The following is a 21,279-nucleotide window of genomic DNA, read 5'->3' on the forward strand; positions in this document are numbered from 1 at the left end:
AACACTTTAATCAGTGACAGTATAATAAGTTTATTAAGCGAAGCGTGTGAAGCCAGATATAGAATTTGACTGAATTATATATACACCAGCTTCCGTTTTTCAATCTTTCTATGGTTGCTCCTGTGCTGCCTAGATCTGCGAGATTCTTATTTGACGGGCAATACTTCCAAACGATACCGAGCTCGCTGGTTATCTCAGCTATCTTCTTTATTTGATTGGAAACAAACGTCTTCCAAGGTTTCCCTGGATTGGTTCACCAGTAAAGTACCACCATGCTATCTAACCAGATCACAATGGTCTTGATAGGTTGTCGTTTAAGAGCATTATGTAAATTCTTTGCCATGTTCGCAGCCATGTGAGCTCCTACGAACTCGAGTCTGGGTATCGACGTGTTTCTTTTTGAAATCCGAGATTTTGATGTAAGCAGCCCTTTGATCGTTCCAGAAGAATGTTCAACTACCGCTATGGTTACTGCAGAACATGCGAAATTACTTGCGTCGGCGAACACGTGGAGTTCTATAACCTTCGTTTCTTTTGATTTCCCTGTTAAGCTCCTCGGTACTTTCACGTTCTTTAGTTGTTTGTTCCATTTGTGCCACTGTTTCTTCAATTCTGGCGAAACTTCAGCATTCCATCCTTTTTTCTCTTCACAAGCCTCTCTATAAATGTGTTTTCCTTCGGCCATCGTGGGTGATATTATTCCCAATGGATCGTACACTTTGCAAAGCTGACTCAAAATACTTCGTTTCGTAACTGATTTAGTCTCCGGTAATGCTGGTACTTGTATTTCCAGAGTATCTGCTCGCTTGTCCCATACATGACCAAGAATTTTGCTAGGATTTTGCATGTTCTCATCCTCTAATGCCTCGATGTTCGACTCCCACTTGTGAATTGGTAATCTTGCACTCACAAGAACAACTTGACTTTCTTTCTTGAACTTCTCCAACTTATCAATGTCACTTCCCGTTTGCATAATATTGTCCACATATGTGTTTTCTCTAAGGGCAGTCACTGTTTCCTCTAATTCTTCTGGTGATTGCTGTCGTAGTGGTATTCCAATGTCGCACCAAGTAAGGAAGGACTGGCTTCAACCCCGAATGGAACTCTCGCGAACCGAAAATGTTCCTCTTTCTCGTCGCATTCAAAGAGAAATCTGAAAGCATCTCTGTCTTCTTTGATTGCTATCTGCAAGAAAGCTTTCTGAATGTCTGCAAGAAGCAGATTTGACGACATTCTTGCTCGTACCATGATCCACAAACAGCGGTTGGAGGGAAGGCCCAGTAAACATACAATTATTGATACTGGATGCCAGTGGATGGGGTTTGGAGCTCGCGTCAAAAACCATTCGCACTTTGGTAGTTGATGCATCTTGCCTTATGACTGGCTTATGTGGCATGTAGTACACTCGCTCTCCTGATGGCTTGTCCAGGGCTTTCTCAATCACACCGCTTGCTAACTGATCCTCGATAATCTTTTCACACTCTTGCATCAGGTTTTATCTTTCGCCAACTTTTTGTTCACGTTGCTCAGTCGTCTTCTGCTTTGCTGTTCGTTTGTGGTTGTTAACTTACTCCCTGGAATCCATGGTATGCTGACTTTGTATCTGCCATCATCTTGTCTAGTTATGTTCTCTCGAAACTCAGCAAGCACTTGCATTTGGTCATTTTCACCACGATCTTCAACTCCGAGAACATCAAGACTATATAACTGTTCGTAATCGTTAACCTCTCTAGGGTACATACAGGCATCGCTCGAATAATTCTCACCACCATGAACAACCCATCCGAATGTTGTCTCTTCCACCAAGGGATCTCCAGGATTACCTTTGTAAACTTTCTCAGTTCAAATTCTGCTGTATGTGCCATCACCAAGTATGATATGAATTGGATGTTGTCCATCGCTGGTCATGTAAAATCCTTTGTCTTGCATATGGGTGTATTTCTTCTTGAGTTCATTTATATCTGGTATTTTAACTGTGGTAAAATTTTGGAGTCTAGAACCGGTCAATTCAATATCTTCATGTACTTTCATATCAAGAGAATTTATGGTTGTTTGGAAAATAGGCATGGCTTGAGTCGAGGTGCCAGTCACGGTTACAATCTCGTGGGATTCGTGATGTGTTGGATTCAAATTGAGTTTCTTTGCAGCCTCGCGTGAAATAAAGTCTCGACCTGAGCCAGTGTCGAGATATGCCCACAGGGTTTGTCCCTTTATCTTGACAGGTACAATGGCTGGAAGCGATTTCTCCTCAGTTAGAGTGGTAAATCCAGTTACTAACTTGTTCTCCTGGTCATCTTCATTCTTATCACACGGGCTTGTGTGATGTCTGGCCTTACACTTCAGGCAACCACGACTTCGACATTGATTTCCCCTGTGCCCAGTGCGACTACAGTTAAAACACAAATTCTTCTCAGCGAAGAATTTCTTTCGGTCGGCCAATCGTTTCACTGTTTTGCATTGATCACTCCAGTATTCATTATTCGAACAAAAAACACAGTGAGGTTTTGGGGGTCCGGATGACTTTTGATACCAGTGTCCTTCTGGTTTCTTGCATCTGGTTTCTTTCTGATTGCTCGCATCTTCCACTTTATTTCGTCGAAGCCACTTTTGCAAATTCAGTAATAGTACATCCATGGACCATTCTTCCCAGTCCTCATCTGCTCGAACCAAGTCGGCTTTTATGTGTGGCAACTTGTTGATAGTGGTCATAACAAATCCGGAAAGTTTTTCACCGTCTCCCAGAGTTTGAATTGCATCGAAATTATTGCTTAATTTCTCATAGAAATCTTGCATCTTTTCATAATTATGCCCTCTCACTGGAGTTAAGTTAATTATTGCATCCATATGGGCATTGATAACATGTTTGGGGTGACCATACTCGCTTTTTAATCTTTCCCATGCAATCTTGTAACCAACTTCACCCGGTTTCAAATTAGCCCGCCTTTGTTCTTTTTGTTGAAATTGTTTATCTTTTAATTCTAATCGTCGTAATTCTGCTTCGTCTTGAGCCTTTTCTTGTTTTTCCTTTAGTTGTTGTGCAATTTTCTCTTTGTCTACGATCAGCTCTGAATATTTAGACTTTGTTTACTTTTTTCATTGTCTGACTGTACGTTTGTTTTTCCGTTATTGATTTTCAACTCTTCTGTTTGCGAAACAAGCTCTGATATTTTGACAATTATTTTCCCGGCGCGATTGTATATGGCTTCCATTTCATCGCAATCTTTCGCTTCAATAATTTCATTTGTTTCTTCTAAGAAATACTTTAACTTAGCAATTTCTTTTTCAATATCTCCTTTGAGTTTTTGCTCGCCTGCGTTTGTAATCTTGCTTGCTTCTTCGTCGCTCATAGTGATAAATAAACAGTGTTGTCTTCGTATTTTACTGCTTTGTTTGATTGATTTTCGTCGCTTTAATCCACTCGTATCCTGGTCACGGCACCACTAGTATACCAAGCTCATCACATATGTAGTATACTATAATATTTAATCGAAAAATTCCAGAAAATAAAACTTACAAAAATAAATTATATTACATTAAACATTTCACAGTCTCACAATATTTCTCACTCTCACAGTCGCCATGTTGTTATGTATGCTTTGTCTTACACTAATTGCTCTTATTTTGAAACATGTCAATCTTTCTAAAATTAACTATAGCTTGTTCATAAAAGTCCCCGCCCCGTATCACGCTATATAATGTGGCCTACTATAGTTCCGGTTTAATGACCTTGATCAGCCAGGAACCTTGCAGAATATGAAAAAGCCAAGCTCATCAAGAAAGGTTTACCAATCTGTGTATGACAGTGAGGATTCTGAAGACTATAATAGTTTCTTGAGTTCTGTTGTTAAGAGTGGTGACAAGAAAAGTGATAGAGATGGTGATGACAGGGGTCATGATGGGGACAGTGGTGATGAAGACGAGTGTGATGGCGGTAATGGTGGTTTTAGTGGTAATTGCAGTTATAATGCTTTTAGTGGAGGCAATAAGAAGGGTAATTGTGAGGATGTTGAAGATTATGTGGATGGAGATATTGAGAAGAGGGATGATGATGATGATGATAATTATGGTGAATGTAGAGGTGATAATTATGGTGAATGTAGTGGTGATAGAGTTGATTGTGATATTGGTGGCAAGTGTGGGAATGTTAGAAATAAAGGCAATGATGATGGTGGTGATATAGGTGGATGTCAACCCATAGTTTTTTTTAGTTACAGAGGCACACCACTAAATTCATCCCAAGTTGGTGCCCAAATTGGCTCATCTTGGGGCAAGGTGTTTCGAAAAAAAGCATCTATAGGTGGTCCAACTTCCATCAGAAAGGCTGCGGTTTCTGCCGTTCATGAGTGCAATGAAGAAATGCGAGGTGACTTAGCAGATCTCATGGTACATAACAAGACAACGCCGGCAAATATTATTTGCTAAAGAATAAGGGAAAGTCTGCAGTAAAAACATCCAAAGAACTTTCACGCATTATGCGTGATGGCTCTGAGAAGACAGAATCCAATGACTCCTTCCAAGATAAGAGATAAAGTCCGAACCTATTTTAAATTGGGCTAATCGTCCCTCCCGCCACAAGAGAAGGAGTCTACAGAGGAGAAACTCAAACGTTTTGGCATGCCAATTGCTAGTGGTAAGTTTTTGTTAGTCTCTATATCACATATTGTATTCAATACTGTGCAAGAACTTTGATTTTGTTTATAACTTACCTTAGTTGCCTTTTCTCATGCACAAATATGGACCAGTGTTACTAACCATATATGTTGTTGCTGTGGTTTAACTATTATAAAGCTTTTTCTTCCATACACGCATAATAAAACACCTATTGGATCCATATTCGTCTTAACTTGCAATAGTAACTACTTATTAACCGAACGCTAGGTCCGTGGGGGAAAATATTTTGCCTTCAATATCCTGAGTACCTCGCCCTTAGGGCTTGAAATATGGAAAGCAAAATATTTTTCTCTATGGACAGAGCTTTTGAGGTTAATAAGGAGTTTATAATATGTCTCCACTACAACGAGAAATAGTTTTCAGGAAATATTATTGTCTACTGTATGTCTCCGGCGACTCCATATAATTGACAACAAAACAAACCAAAGGAAAAACATTTTGAAAAAGAATATAATTCTTTTATTTTATTTAAAATCTTCAAGCATTTACCATCATTGATGTTCCGGCAACATTTCCCTGGTGTTTTAAAAACAATTACCCGTCCATTTTTTCGTTCCTCCATTCAATTTAAAATGGCAATGCACCCTGGACGATTACATTTCATTACATTAACATTGTATTGCAATCAATTGTATTTTGCGTAGAAAATTAGTATAATTAATAATATGATTGCTCAAGTTGACATTTCTTATTGAAATATAGCTTGCAAAGAGAAAGGCAGCAAAGATAAGAAAGAGAGACTCTGTAAGGACAATGAGGAGGAAGAAAGCAGAGAAGATGGTGAAGAGGAGAGCAGCCAGTACTCACGCCCATCATCATCATCGGATGTAGTTCCTCCATCGTCACGTTCCAGAGGTGGACAAGATCGCTTGTTTAGTGATAAGGAAATGGTGGAGTTCAGAAAGTTATTCTCTGCAGTCATTCATTCGGACAAGCCAATCACCACCAAAGTTGCTGTGTCAATGTTGAAGGAGAATAAGAATTTAAAGCACCTTACAAAGAGATTTACCAACCAGCAAATATATGACAAGCTGAGGACGGAGAGGAAAATTGCGAAGAGAGAAAAACAAAAAAATAAAGATATGGACTCCCGTATTGGTGACTAACTGACACATTTGTCTTTTAGGATGTTTATTGACATTCTACAGTAAAAAATAATAGACTTACAGTACAAAACAACGCTAACTCTAAAAATCAGCATTTTAATTGAACAAGCTCTCGCATAGTTGAAAGCTTGAACAATCAAACTGACTGTCGGAGTTACCGTTGGTTTATATTTTCTTAAGATACTGATATTCAGAACTGTAGATTTATATATCATATAATTTTATGCAATTGCTCGTGTACATGCGTATGAAAAACGCATAACTAGAATAGAATTTCCATTATTAATTGGGCCAGCACGGGTATGTTGGAGGTAGCTGAAATTAAAAAATTATTAGATTCTCTGATTAATAATTTACAGTCTCAACCTGTGTCTTGCTTGATTAATATTTCGACTCTCAAGATGTCCTGTTTATTCAGATTTTTTTACTTTGAGAACTATCGGACCAAGGTCTTTTTGATTTTTGAAGAGCGAAGTTAGTGCAAAAGATCGACCGAGCAAGCAAATTTAGAATATGACACAAGGGGCATGTATATTTGCGCTTGAAACAAACAAGAAATGTATGGTTTACCAACTGTCTGGAGAAATGTTGTTAATTTCAAAAGCAAATTTTAAATTCTCTCTTGAACATTTATTTGGATTCTTTTTGTTCAGAATTTCTCAGTTTTTCACTTTTGATGGATCTCCGGTAACGCAGGTACATTGTGTTCATTAAATGTTTGTAGTTAGAAAATACCTAGGTTACACTAGGGCACAGGCAAGTTACACTAGGGCACAGCCACGTTACACCAAGGGCACAGGCAAGTTACACTAGGGCACACTCAGGTTACACCAGGGCACAGGCAAGTTACACCAGGGCACAGGCAAGTTACACCAGGGCACAGGCAAGTTACACTAGGGCACAGCTAAGTATCAGTATATGTTTTTGTTAATTACAAAAGCAATTAAATTCTCTCTTGACCATTTATTTCGGCCCTTTTTAATCAGAATTTCTCAGTTTATCACTAGTGATGGATCTCCGGTAACGCAGGTTCACTACGGGAAAGTGCTGGTCCAATACGAGAAAGTGCTGGTCCATTACAGAGTTGTACTTTACTGAAGTTGTACTTTACTGGGGTTGTACAATTTTTTGAATAACAACCCCTTACCCCTAATATGAACAATGCTAAATTTAGTATTGTTCTCTGACCAAAAATTGGAAAGTAGATCCAATGACAGATATAGAGTAAAATGTATGTACACTGTATCTCTGATTGTTCAATCAAAACACATTACTTTGTAAGAGAAATAGTATTAGCCAAGAGTCAGCATTTAGCAGCAACAAAATATTGCCCATTTGCAGATTGCCCATTGAAGCAAAGGATATGGATTTTGCTAACACTTGCACTGGGTCACAGACAGATAGGCTGATTTTCATCCATAGAGCTCTACTAAAAAGTTATTTAGTCAGCTTGATTTCCTCAGAGTGCTAATCTGGAAATCAGAATGCTACTGAGAATGAACAGCATGCTGTCTTGAATGCTAACTAGAAATACATGCATGCAGCAACCCCTCGCCATTTCAAACGAAGCAAAATATTTCCTGAGCTAGCCAGACCTTACCTTCAATATTATGAAATGTCCTAAATGTAAAGCCGATAGCTGATGTTTAAAATTTTTCGAAAACAAACACAGTCGTAAAGGTGAAGTGAAATCACCTGTTTTCCTGCTGCTTTCTGTTGCATTAAGTTATAGACTTTCACAGTTTAAGTGAGAGTTAATACTCCATTATAGCTAAACCTTCAAAACATCAAAACAGCACAAATAATATAAATAACCAAGCAGTGAACGTCGATTGTTGTTTTTCGATTATTAAATTCATGCAGTGATTGCAGTCGACTTTATAAACCTTTAAAGTGATATTTGTTATATTAAAACTGCAAAATACACTTATAAGAACTCTTTTTGAACTTAAAACGATGATGTAAAGCCTTAAATAGTCGGTCACGTCTTCGCAAAACCGAGCAAAACGAAATACTGTACCAAGGTCATAAAATGTATTCGTACAGCAAATACGAAAGAAACCTTGAAATAAACAAAATAGACTGCTACCATTTCAAGGATTATAAACCAGTTGTTCTTTTTCACCGCTAATTCTTCCAATTCTGATAATATTTTAAACTCTTCCCAGTGTTTTATCTGTTATTTGATTCCACATCTCATATTGTGTTTTCGAAACATTTTTTTAAAACAATAGTTTGCAAACCTGACAGTTAAATTGCTGACGTTTTTCACTGAAACACGAACGTTTCGTCTTAGCAAATCAGCAAGTTGTTCATTACCAGTCGTCACTCGTTCAAATTTTGCGCGTGCGCACAAGTACCATGACCATTGAACGTCCATGACATTTGGGCAACTTTGGATTCGCCTATTTTCTGTCAGAATACCCGGGTGTAATTCCTAATCCCTGGGCGGAATTAGTACCCTTGCATGGTGCTCCGCACCGGCTCGGGGATAAAATAATAATAATGTCAACATACTGTTGATAAATACAAAAAATACTAATAAAATCCATTCTACATTGAACACAGAAATACACTGTACACTGTTTTTTTTACATTGAATATCAAGAACACAAGATGTCCACCTTCGGATTTTGTTTGATTTTGCATTTCTAGCTCAAGTTGTCTGCTTGCGATGGTTATAGTACAGAGAATGAAAATATAAAAATGTCAAAACATCATTTCAATAGGGCAGGTTAAGGGCATTTCCCTTTATCCAAGAAATTGGTTTACAACAAAAATACCCATTTGTTTCAACATTGCATGAACCCATATTCCTCTTCTTCATTGCTTTTCTGGTCTGTTTTATCTCCAACTCCATCCGAAAGAATCGGTTCTATTGGGCCATTTTCCTCATTTTTTTTGGCGTAAACTTGATCTGAGGTAATTGTTTGAATCGAATTATCATCATTCATGGATGCCAATGGATATGTGCTTTCTTCAGCGTGAGAGGTGTCAGGTATTACATTTGTTTGGTAAGCAGAAGAAACCAGCATAATTGGTAAAGATATTTTTTGATAGATAATCACTGGTTAGTAATGTATGTGTTGCTTTTGTTTTCATGATTTTATCAGGTGCAATTCTTATATCATTAGTTTGCACTTTTTTATTTTTCCCAAACATTCAATTTGGATGGAAATAGATTGGACATTGTTGAATTTAAATCATTCATGAAATGATATAAATAAGAAATACTTAATATTGCAGAGTTATTTAGGATGTTTAAACATGGCGAACAGTAAGTGTCAAAAGGCTTCAAGGTTATTTATGTTTGTGAAATTAATGGAAAACAATAGGAAGCAAAGAAACATGATGCACAGTGTATTGAATTATGCTTTGCAAAAGCGGAGAATGTTGCTCATGCTTTTAGTGTCCTCATATTGTTAGCATTCTCTAAAGACAAATGTACCATAATTCATTTTTGTTGACCATTACCAAGAAACACTGGCTGGTGAGATCATATTTGGCAGACTTATAGTGATCATTGGTTCAAAAAACCTTTCAGGTATCAAGATCTACCTTTGAGTATATCTTGAAAAATATCAAGGACGATATCCGGAATGATGCAATCAATTAACAACCAATATCAAGTGAATGCAGGCTTGGCATTTGTCTATACTGTCTTGGACACCAAGGTTACTACTACACCATCTCCCAAATATCTGGTCTAGGTGTATCAACAATTTGTGAAATAATTTCTCTTTCACAAGCTATTATCATTACCGATTGTGGAATATATCTGTTACCAAGTATATGCCAAACACAAAAAATGAGTTTGAATCCAAAATGTTAGACATGGAGGAATTTTGGCAGCCCCCTTGACTAATAAGAGATGTTGCTTGTAGTGGTATAGCTTGTTGTGATAGAAATTGTTGTTTTTGTTGTTGTAGACAAGGGCCAAATGTCTGACACATCATTTCAAATAGTTTTAATTCATGTTCTCTTGACTTTCCTTTGCACATTGCATTAATAACATTTGTGGAAGTATCATTCTCAACCATGTGCTTTAATAATTCAATTGCTTCTGCAGCAGGGCCTTTGTTCTTCCTCCTTTCACAGTAACAGAAATTTTTTTATTATTTTCACTCTTTTCACTTTCCTCACTCTTTTCTCCAGTTCCTTCAGCTGTCATCGCTGAAGGTTCAATTGCTTTCTCCAGCTGACAAATTTTTACTACAGCAAATAGTTGAATAAACCAAACACCATAGTTTTTACTGTTCTGAAATCTTTTAATTTTGGAGGAAGTTTTTATGGTCAATTTTATTGCATTTGTATAATACCTTTTTTTTATCTTTCCATTTCACAATACAATTTTCAACCACAGAAAACAAATGAAAAGATACGAAAGGAAGTGCATGTAACTTTTGAATATATTCATTTCTCATTCCCACGAAATTGATTATAAACACAATGATCAGTGACTGATCAAATTAAAACATTTAATATTATGAATAATCTTACAATGCATGCATGATAACAGTTATTTCAGGGAATTGAATTGCCTCAGTTCTTCCAGAGCAACTGTTTTTGTTCTTGGAACTCTTCCTCTCCTAGGGCACCACTAGCCCGTAACTCTTGAGGGATTTAAATTGTTCGATGAAAATGCCTCTGCCCTGAAATGGGTTATAAAGGTAAGGAATTTAAATCTAGCTTGAATGTAAGATGAGATAAGTACCCCAAACCCGTACTGAAATTTTCAGAACTCTTTTTTTAATCACATAATTTTAAAGTCAGAAAGTGTTGTTATTAATGATGATGTATTTGTATTTCAGAAAATGTCTATAGCATTTTAAAATTATGTAGGTATTTTTATTAATAGTTTGAGACAAATGTTCAACTTTTACTGAAACCTAGATGATATATTATGTGAAGAAACGTTAATGCTCACTGATGTACTTGGGCCTGCCTCGTTTGGTTGTCTGGGACGCAGCGCTGGGATGCAGTAGCGGCTTCCCTGACAACGTCAATAATAAATTGGTCTTGGGCAATTTGCACCTTTTTTTTTTTTCTTGCTCTTAAATAATGGTAAGTTAGGTGGCACTTCATAACTGTCATGATGACCCATTTCCTACAAGTAAATTCACTATACAGCAAATTCTTTGATGGTAGTAAAGAGTATAGATGGCCATAGCCAAGAAATTTCTTATCACATACTGTTTAACAATTTATCGAACACCTTTGTTTAAATGTAGTTTAAATACATTTGAGGTCTTGACTTCATTGCTCTATCTCCGAAATATACTAAATGTAGATAAGCCTAAACATGATAACTACTTTTACTAGACTATTGTCATAAACTATATAGTATCAACGAGGGTGTACTGTGTTAGCTGACCATTGTATGCATAGCATGAGTAGTTAATCCCTCCCATCTAGCAAGAAAAACACGCAGCGTCAGCATTTTAGGGGTTGTTGTGTGGGGTCCACGCGTGGAATCGGGTGTGTGTTCGGAAATTGGCGGACTCCTGATTCTGGCATACATTGTTTATCGCTTGGCTTGGGAAATTTTGTCTACGTTTTATATATTTAAATGGAATTTTCAGTTGGAAATTGAGTGGAAGCTATCAATCAAGTTGGGATTTGGAGCAGTGGAGAGATTGTAGCAATCGAAAATGGGGAAATTGTTGTTCGTTTTGACGGTTACAGCTCAAGACATGATCGGGGAAGCATGATCAGAGAACGCATTGATTGAAATTAGGGAAGTGACTGAGCTTTCTAGTCCTCAAGAATCAAAGCAAAGGATTAAGGATTCCGAGGTAATTTTAGTTTCATTTCCGTCGGGTATTTAATGCTCGTTTGTCACTTACTTTTCATTGCAATTTTTCTCATCCTGATGCATCTGATTGACCAGGGTTCGTACATGTCAGGAAGACTCAAATTCAAGGACTTATTAAGGACGTTCAAGGCCAGCATTCATGCACTTATTTTCAAATTCAAAATTCAATGACTTTCAAGCCTTGTACAAGCCCTGGATTGAGTGCTTTCAAACTTGACAGTAATAGACAGGACAAATGGTGTGATGGGTAAAGAATGTGCTAGTTTTCATAAAATTCTTGCTACGAAGTTGGCAGCCAAACTTGGCAAACCATACTTAATAACCATGTCTTGGTTATGCACAAAACTGTCTTTCTGTCTGCTAAGATCCTCCCTCTTGTGTTAGAGGGGTACTAGAGTACCTTTTTCTTGTATGAGTGAAACTAGTATTAGATACTGATTTGAACCTGGTTAATGGACTGCTTTTATAAAGGATTCTTTTAAATGTAATAATTGTTGTTTTTTCTATTTAGATGTTTATATATACTTGTAACACTTTTATGAATAAAATCTTTTCCACAACCACTCGATCACGTACGCCAGGTTGCAAAAAATCATCTGTATTAACAGGTCTTTCAGTGGGTAACCTCAAAATTTTTGAGTGAGAGGTGGGTTTTAACTGTTAAGGCGAAGGCGGTATTACCCTATATTACTCATACAAGGCTATTACACTAATCACAATATGGCTTCAAAATGTCAAGAGCATTGAGAAAAACTGATAACTTTAATTTATTTTGACCTTTAGTAATGAGAATTCCTGTGAATAAATTTGTGTAATACACTAAAGTGTCTTAACCTCCTTAAATATCAGTTAAGTTAGTTCATTGTTCGTTGACTGAACTAGAATGGCTTAGCGAGGCAGTCTGCACGCAGAAGTCTATTAAGTGTACTAGAAGGGATTTATTTAATTTGAGATCAATGGCGCCAAATCCAGAAAGTCTCGTTAGTTATTAATATTTTAAAGGGACTTCAACTTTTCAGATATCGTTGGTTACGAGCAGTAACTTACGCTATGAAGTATTGAATAGAAGGCAATCAATTACCATACTAAATTGTGTTAGAAGCAGAGAAACAGGTCGCTCGCTCTGTACTCAGAGGTATATGTTGGGAGAATTTGATTTCCATTGCTAGAAATACATTGACCGACAAACGTAACTCGTTAATTGTTTGTGGTTTACACCATGTAATTTATTAGATTTCTAAGCTTTCAGCCTGTGAGTTTGGGCCATCATCAGAGAAAAGTTTAATTACAAACAATGTGCGCAAGCACATCACACAACAAAGTCACACTATTATAAACGGTTAAATTAAGAAGAGATAAAAGTTCTACTCTAATAGAAAACTAAGCATGCGAGATCTTTCCAAATTCCCTCTTGAACAACAACTTGAATGTTCTTTTTGTCTGACTTTCAAATTACGTCCGGTTTCGCCTATATATATATAACAAACCGAATTCACAAGGTATACGGTATACGCTGGGTTTCTGGTTAGCTGGAGTTTTATCTTTGTGAGAATATAACAGTTGCTGTATTTTTAAATGAGAGCTATGAAAAACTTTAATATTGTTATTTCTGAGCATTTGCTCAATTGCGTATGAAGAAGGGCTGATGAAAAGGATGCAAACTGTGTTGATCGGTTCATTTTCATTATCAGCAGTCGGTTTAGGTGGGATATAATCCAGGTTAATTTATTTATGGGGAAAGCCATTACAAGAAAGGACGTGCTGGAAATGTTGTAATTCATTGTTGATGCTGTTGTTATCGCAAATAGAATGGGCAGGGTGGACTAAGGTTCTGCAAACAGAGGTCAAAATTCTAGAATGATGGAAAGATCAATAGTTGAGGTAGCGGTCGGTACTTACTGGACTTCCTGAACTCATCCACCTTTATTAATGAAATCAAGAATTTCAAATTGGACAGTAATGATTTCCTTGCTAGTTTGATGTTGTCAGCCTTTTTACCAACGTGCCAGTAGATGATACATGTGAAATTTTCAAACAGAAACTTGCATCAGACAATAGTCTTCCCTTATGCACTAACTTATCAGTAGACAAAATTATTGATCTACTTAAACTTTGGCTTTCCTCAACTTGTTTCCAGTGGAGAGATTATTTCTATGAACAAACAAGTGGCGCAGTCATGGGCTCTCTCTCTCCAGTCCTAGCAAGTATATTCATGGAAGACTTTGAAGAAAGAGCACTAGCCAACTGTCAATTCAACCCCAAATTATGGAAACGTTATGTGGATGACGTTTTCCTTATTTGGTCTCACGGGATTGAAGAACTAAACCATCTTCTGGAATATCTCAATGGTCTACACCCATCTATAACCTTCACTATGGAAATTGAAAACCAGCAACATTCCTTACCTTTCCTAGATATCCTTTTCACCCAAAACCCTAGTGGCTTCCTGAACCACTGTCATCTTAAAAAACTAACAACAACGAGTTATTTACAACAACTTCCACGGAGAATGGAGATTTGTTAACAAGGGCACAACTCAAGGAAGTGTGAGTGGATTTGTATAATGTTTTTATGAATGATTTGGAATTAGAACTGGATGGCAGGCCTGCTCTCTTCAAATATGCGGATGATTCTAATATAATTATCCCTGTGTGGAAAAAAAAAGAATGTCCAACAGATTTAGTTGGACAATTTTTCATTTGGTCTCAGGATAACAATGAGTTGTAATCCAGTGAAATGTAAAGAACTGATTTTCCGAAAGAAAGGATTTAATCAAGTAATTCTGTTTTAGGAATGAGATTTCAAGAAAATTGTAAATATAGTCTACATATAAAAGCTAAACTGCTCAAAGCAAACAGATGTTTGTATGTCATAAGATCCTTGCGTAAAGAAGGTGCTTGTCAGGAAGAAGTAGATAAGTTGTTTAACAGCTTAGTTTTACCTATTCGTACCTATGGTCTGTTAGTATATGGTGCTTCAGATTTGGACATGACTGTTGTACAAACGTTTTTAGATAGATGTTTTAAAAGATGTTGTGTCTCTTATTATATAAATGTACGTGATCTTTTAGAAGTTAATGATAAAAAACTTTATAATAAAGGTATTTCTCATGCTGAACCTTAGAAAGCAGAGGAGTATTCACTCAAAGATTAATACAAATAGATTTAAAAACACTTTTGTAAATAGACTTATTTTTAGATATGATTTATAGATTTGAAATAGTTATAACTTAAGATATGTACCTTTTTATCTCAAGATGATTAAAAAATTGATTGATTGAACGGTGAACAGCTTTTCCCCTTGTACTCCAATTTTTGGTCCGTTGACATTTGTTTCCACATTCGTGACAACTCTTTATAAACGTCAGCTAGTTGTGAGCTTTCATTATTTTTTTCTAAATGTTTTTTTATTCTTTCTGCATTTTCCTTTAAAAACATCATGTATGCAGGCTGTGTGCATGGTGTTGGTTTACAATATGCAAGACTAATAAATTCACATATGTAAAGTAATATTTTTGCCCAAGTAAAGATCATTCCAGTTTAAATCTTTAGTCAATGGAAAGTTTTAGTTCTAAGTTAATCATATAAGCATTTCAAAAGATTATATGATGCAGTGGAAATCTTGAATTCGACAATTTTGTTGGTATTTATTCCGTATTTAGCGTAACATGTCATTAATACTTAATCAAATCGTCTATGTAAAAGCCAACAATTTCAATTTTTATTTCCAAATTGTGATACAAAATGATGAGAAAATGCCAAACTTTTAATACATACAGAAAATGTTAGCTTTTTTTGAATAAAAGTGAATGAAAATTAATTATTTCATAATTTACCATTTATCCAATGTATAATGTCGGCAACTTTAGCTAGACAATACTTCATCATATGTACGAAAGATAGTTAAATTTAATGTTTTTCCACATGAGCATTCATATCTCATAACTTGTGTTCGTTTCCACGAGTTAACATTTACTTTTCTTGGTGTAAAATACATTTAAAACCTCTTAACGTGTTTGTCCAAAATGCCTTGTTGTATCTTGTTTACGCACGGTTAGGCAGCTTCTTGGCACGCTTAGGACCGTTTCACATTCCAATAAGTGTGCGTAAAATGCCTTGAGGCAGTATTTAGGCACGCTCAACTTTCACCTCTGATAAATTTTGGGTGGTAATATACCCTCGGATAAAAGACCCAATAATTGTAGTCAGAGTTTGGGCACGGTTAAGCACGGTTACAAAGATATATAATGATAAATAAGCCCGGTTACCTATTTTACTTCGGGTATATATATACCCGAAGTAAAATAGGCTTGTTATTTTCATTATAACGTGACCGACTTGTAGACTAGCCAATACAGCGAATTAAACATGGGTAAAACTAGTAGCAGTGAAACTATAAGACTACGTGAGGCCAAAAAGAGAAAGGAAGAGAAATTGCACGAAGAGCGTTCGAAATATTATCAGGATAACAAGGAAAGTATCAACTGCAAGCGCTGTGAAAAGCGACAGAAAGCCAAGGAGTTGAAAGTTGCCAAGCACAATGTTCTGGAAGGTGAAACTAACCTTACATATACCAGTGTTACAAAAAAATACGAATGAACGCTATATAAACGGCGGCAACGGACAAGAGCTAACGAAATGGTGAAGCGACAGGAGGAGAAGTCAAGGACCAAAAAATCGAAAAGCAAACGCAGTAGCGAAGTGTCTGGCAACACCAGTTTCCCCTCGAGTTTCCCGACAAAAATGGCTAAAAGGCGGGAAGTCGATTTAGTGAGATCACATCTTCCTAAAAGTCCAGCGAAGAAAATAGCTGTTGTAGCTGCACTAATCGAAAGCCCAACAACGAGGAAAGGTCTTGAAAGCAAAGGTCTCGTCAGTTCAGCAGAAAAAAGTGAAGAAGCTCAAGTTGCTGTTTCTGCGATGCGTGGCGCGCGAGATGCCATTAATGACACAAAAAATCAACGATCTGATGACTCTAGAGCAGCTACTCAGACAGCTTTTGGTTTTCTCTGTGGTGATACAATTCACAAGAAATGCATGAAGACAAAGGTATCAAAAATGCTCAACGTAAATAGGAAACGTATTGGTAAAGCATTCAATCATCGCACTAAAGTACTTAAAAGCAAGAAATCTTGTTGGACCTATACAGAATAATGAACTAGGTCTGACGTCATCCCTACAGAACATCGAAAGCTCGCGCATGACTTTTGGGCAAGTCCTGAAATTTCTCGGACAACCCCGAATAAAAGGGACATTGTACGAAAGAGACTAGCACCCAAGACCTACGTTACACACCCAAAACAAATCCTGGAGAAAACCCAAATTGAAGCATACCTGGAATTCAAGCAGAAGTATCCGGAGATTCAAATGGGACAGCATTCTTTCGAAAGCTGCAAACCCTTCTATATTTCCACGCCACGGTCTCAAGATAGAATTTCTTGTTGCTGTCGCATACATGTGGAAACTAGGATGGTGTTTCAGTCATGCATGGAATTCAGACGACAACCCAGAACAGTATACAGTGTACAAACATATGACTGATTTGGTAAACCATACCCTATGTCAAAAACGAGAAGATGAAGAATATCATAATCCAGACTGCCTTCTATGAAAGTGCAAAAACTGTGGGATAGCGGGTTTTAAGGTACTAGACAAAGAAAAGGATTCCACCGACGCTGCACTGTTAGTAAAATGGCGAAAGTTCGAGTATGTCGTAATTGGTGTCAACAATGATAACTCGGAAAAAAAGAAGCTCAAGTTAGTTGATAAATTAACCTCCCCAGGTGAAATGTTTTCTTGCCTACAGAATCTTCTGCAGACCTATCCTTCGCATCAGTTCAGAGCTAACTGGCAAAATCAGCAGCTTCAAGAACTGGTCGAGAATATACCAATTGGTCACGTCGTGGCAATTCACGACTACTCAGATAACTACTCGTGTGCAATGCAGTATCAGATCCAATTGCTTTACTTTGCCCAAGTCCAAGCATCGATTCACATTACCATTCTGCACTGCCATGCTTTGATGACTTCAGACGGAATCGAAAGCACGGAAGAAAATCCATCCTTGGTCACAGAACACATTTTTGTAATTTCTCCTGACTGTAAGCATGACCACCACTCAGTGCACAGCGCTAGAAGACTGATAGATGGTTATCTCAAGAAAATAGGTATGTAAATATGAAATTATTGAAATTAAATTGTGGCAATGATGCAGCTGAACCTCTGGTTTAGAAAATGAGGTTTTATTGCTATAAGTAATTGAAATATTAGGTTTTATTACTAAATAAAGCCAGGCACGGCTTAGCACGCTTAGGCACGGTCTTAAAACAACTTTATATATGAGTTGATTTGTGTTATATTTCGCAGTGACATAGTGATACAACTGAAATCTGGTTTGAAATATCAGGTTTTATTACGAACTAGCCAGGCACGGTTTAGCACGCTTAGGCACGGTCTTAAAACAACTTTATATATGAGTTGATTTGTGTTATATTCCGCGGTGACATATATAGTGACACAACTGAAATCTGGTTTGAAATATTAGGCTTTATTACTAACTAGCCAGGCACGGTCTAGCACGCTTAGGCACGGTCTTAAAACAACTTTATATATGAGTTGATTTGTGCATGGTATATTAACTAAGAGTCCTCCACGGTTTATATATAGATTATGATGTGAAAACTATGCATGAATGGACAGATGGATGCTCGACGCAGTACAAAAGCCGCCACTGTATGGGAGATGTTGCTCAGTCATGTTCAGATTTTGGCTACGTAACAGTCCGTAACTATTTCGAAACATCCCATGCAAAAGGTCTTCAAGATGGTGCCGGAGCTAATCTTAAACACAAAGCTGACATGGCCGTCATTAAACGGCAGGTAAATATAAATTCTGGCTAAATTCAGTGAAAATTAGAAACAATTTAAGCTTGCAAACGGGTACAACTAACTCATGCATTTGCAAAACACAAGTAAGGTTATACTTACTCCACTTCTTCATTTACTTACACTACGCGTCTTTTTACTACCCTTTTAGTTGATTTATAGAAATTCTCTGATCGACGTTTACCAAACCGCAATCTGGTTAACCGTTTAGCAAAACCATTATTGTTTTCTTTTTTCCACCTGTAGGTTGTCATTCGAAATGCGAAAGAGCTGTATGAGTTCGCAGAGAGCACAATGAAAGATCCAGCACCCTCACGATACCAATCCGAAAGCGTTAAAGTAAAATGGCGTATATTCTTCTACGACGAACAAATACTGCGCAACCGAAGAGATCGATATTTTAAAGAAATCAAGGGGAACAGATCTATTCATGCAGTCATGTCAACGGACGGCGGTTGCAGTTTAAGTTCAAGGCTCCTATCCTGTTATTGCGAAGCATGTTTAGATTGTTCCTACGATGCATGTGAAAATTCTGCGTATGTTGATGATTGGGAAGAGCAGGAACTGGCAGGAGAAAGTGGCCATCCACCCACTGTTGTAACCAGAGGGGATGTCTCGACGACGCTAGAAGCAATAAAGCACCTAGCAACGAAAGACACAATTGTCATCAGGTGCAGAGATCATTCGCGGATTTTTGTTTATCAGAAAGCGTGCTTTACGATCTACGTTTCACTACGAGCTTGTAAGAGAGAAAAGCGCTGCCGTTTATGCTGCAACTGTCAGGTATATTTGCCCCAAGTTGTCCGTATCTGATATCCAACCCCACCCAAGGTTATACGAAATTCCCAAAGAGTTACATTTGGATATACTGGAATCCTTGCATGGATTTTAAGTAATTTTTTAAATCCATTAGAGGAATACAAAGCATATTTTAACATGTATACAGATAATATCATAACATATAATGATTACATTACACATAATATTGTAATATTGTAATATTTAATTATATACTATTGCAATCTAATTATTGTACATACACAAAGTTATTTTGGATCTTTTGTAGAACAGTACTTTCTCATGTGATTGTTCATTGCTTTAATTGCATCACCCCATGACTCTTTTGAATAAAAATGTTCGTAGCCTGTTTTAATTTTTCTCAAAGTATCTGTACTCAAGCCTTTTGACTTGGGTCCTTCCCCATACACAGTACAGTTCATGCGTTCTTCAGGCGTAGTGTAGGTCTTTAACAGCAACATTGCAAAATACGCATCCGTTGACCCTCTTTTCTTCTTGAAGTTCTTCAAAGCTTCGAGTTCTGCTACCGTTAGTTCTTTTGTGTGATCGTGTTCGACAGATTGTTGTGGCTCTTCAGGTGGATGGGAATAAGTTTTATTCCGGCGCTCAGCTGAAACAGAAACTGGCGTCCTACTCGCAGCAAAGGGATTTAAGAGACTGTTGTTTTGCAGGCAATCCATAATGAGTCGTTGATTTGCTAACATCGAATCAACCTTTTGGGAAATGCTTTCAATTTTCTTGTTTATTTGGTAAATTATTGGTAGGTTTTCTGCCTGACCAGGCAAAACGTTGTCGAAATTATTTATTGGGCTGCGTGAACGAGGAAAATTTTCTTCCTCCGAAAATCCAGTCAGAAAACCCGATAGCACAGGAGTTGAAACCCGGGGCTCTGATTGTTCCACGGAAACAAAAGAGATCTTATTAAACGAGGAAGTATTCCATGATGAAGAAAATGCTTTTGAGCTTGTAGATTCTGGACAGAAAGACGAAACATCAATTGTGCACAAGTTTTTAGACGTGGCATGTAATTCGCTCAGAAACGTGGAATACGGAATACTATAATCAGAGGTCACACTGAGGGTTAAGGGAGTTACAGGTTGTAAGTTAGAACTCATTCTTAAAGGGACAGATGGCTGAACAGTGGAATCAAAGGATGATGTGACCAGAGGCAAAACAGAAAATATATTGTTTGCAGCAGCTAAACTTTGTGGAACAGACGTTAGTGGCGATGTGATGGTGGGTAAAATAGATTCAACAGGGTGTGTGGATGAGCTGTACGATGATGAAAGAGCAACAAACATTGATGAAACAGGAACACTGGGTGAAGCAGTTGTGTGATCGGCGTCTGGCGGAACAACAATAACAGGAATGGAAAGTAGCAGATAAGGATGGAACAGTCGAATGATTGTTGGCTGCAAGGATCGTTAGAGGTTGCACAGCAGTGACGGGGGAATTGACACAAGAAATATTTGAAAGGTAATCTCTTTTATCAGAAACAGTTACAATTTCTTCGGTAGAGGTGACAACTGGCCGCTTATCTAGCCCCACTGCTTTCTTTTTAGCCTTTGCTTTCAATTCAGGCTTTTCGGCTGGCCGTTTACCTAACATCTCCGTGTGACTTTTCCTCCAAGTTTCAACAAATTTTTTATCGTCTACACTCATCAAACTATTGAAATTGCTGTTGCGAACTTCGTTTCTTTTTCTTTCTAGCTTTTTTATATCTGTTATTGGTAAACAATTGAACATGTGTCTTCTTTCTGTTGTTTATAGGCCATTGCCATACATGACAAATCTATATTTTCTGCTTTTACAGTATTTTTCACGTAAATAGAATACAATGTATATAATATTACAATGTATATAATACAATACACACCTTCTAAAAAGATAATTTTTGCCGGTAGATCTGGGCTTCTCTTATCCCAATAAAGCCGAACCATTGTCCCTTCACGAGCGGCACCCTCCTTGATCAACAACGTCTTGCATGACTCCAGTGAATTATCAAG

At 37.3% G+C, this 21,279-nt stretch overlaps 1 protein-coding gene and 2 pseudogenes across 1 annotated transcript; 2 read left to right on the forward strand and 1 right to left on the reverse strand.

Moving 5' to 3' along the window:
• Positions 1 to 1,842: 1,842 nt before the first annotated feature.
• On the reverse strand, positions 1,843 to 3,347 carry LOC114534438. Its single transcript, XM_028555880.1, has 2 exons — positions 3,111 to 3,347; positions 1,843 to 3,024 (listed from the first exon to the last, which is right to left on the reverse strand). The coding sequence occupies exons 1-2, from the start codon at positions 3,345 to 3,347 to the stop codon at positions 1,843 to 1,845; spliced, it is 1,419 nt and encodes a 472-aa protein (XP_028411681.1).
• Positions 3,348 to 14,066: 10,719 nt separating this feature from the next.
• On the forward strand, positions 14,067 to 14,715 carry LOC114534439 (annotated as a pseudogene).
• A 1,244-nt stretch (positions 14,716 to 15,959) lies between these two features.
• On the forward strand, positions 15,960 to 20,611 carry LOC114534440 (annotated as a pseudogene).
• Positions 20,612 to 21,279: the final 668 nt, after the last annotated feature.

This window comes from Dendronephthya gigantea, unplaced genomic scaffold (assembly GCF_004324835.1).
Source record: "Dendronephthya gigantea isolate DGI-Jeju-01 unplaced genomic scaffold, DenGig_1.0 000100F, whole genome shotgun sequence".
Classification (NCBI taxonomy): Eukaryota; Metazoa; Cnidaria; class Anthozoa; order Malacalcyonacea; family Nephtheidae; genus Dendronephthya; species Dendronephthya gigantea.

Excerpts from the sequence above, each read along its gene's own strand:
- LOC114534438 (XM_028555880.1), bottom strand. The coding sequence starts at position 3,347 with ATGAGCGACGAAGAAGCAAGCAAGATTACAAACGCAGGCGAGCAAAAA. Across the intron at positions 3,025-3,110 it reads TCAATAACGGAAAAACAAAC|GAAAAACAAGAAAAGGCTCA; the intron begins GTACAGTCAGAC and ends CAACAACTAAAG.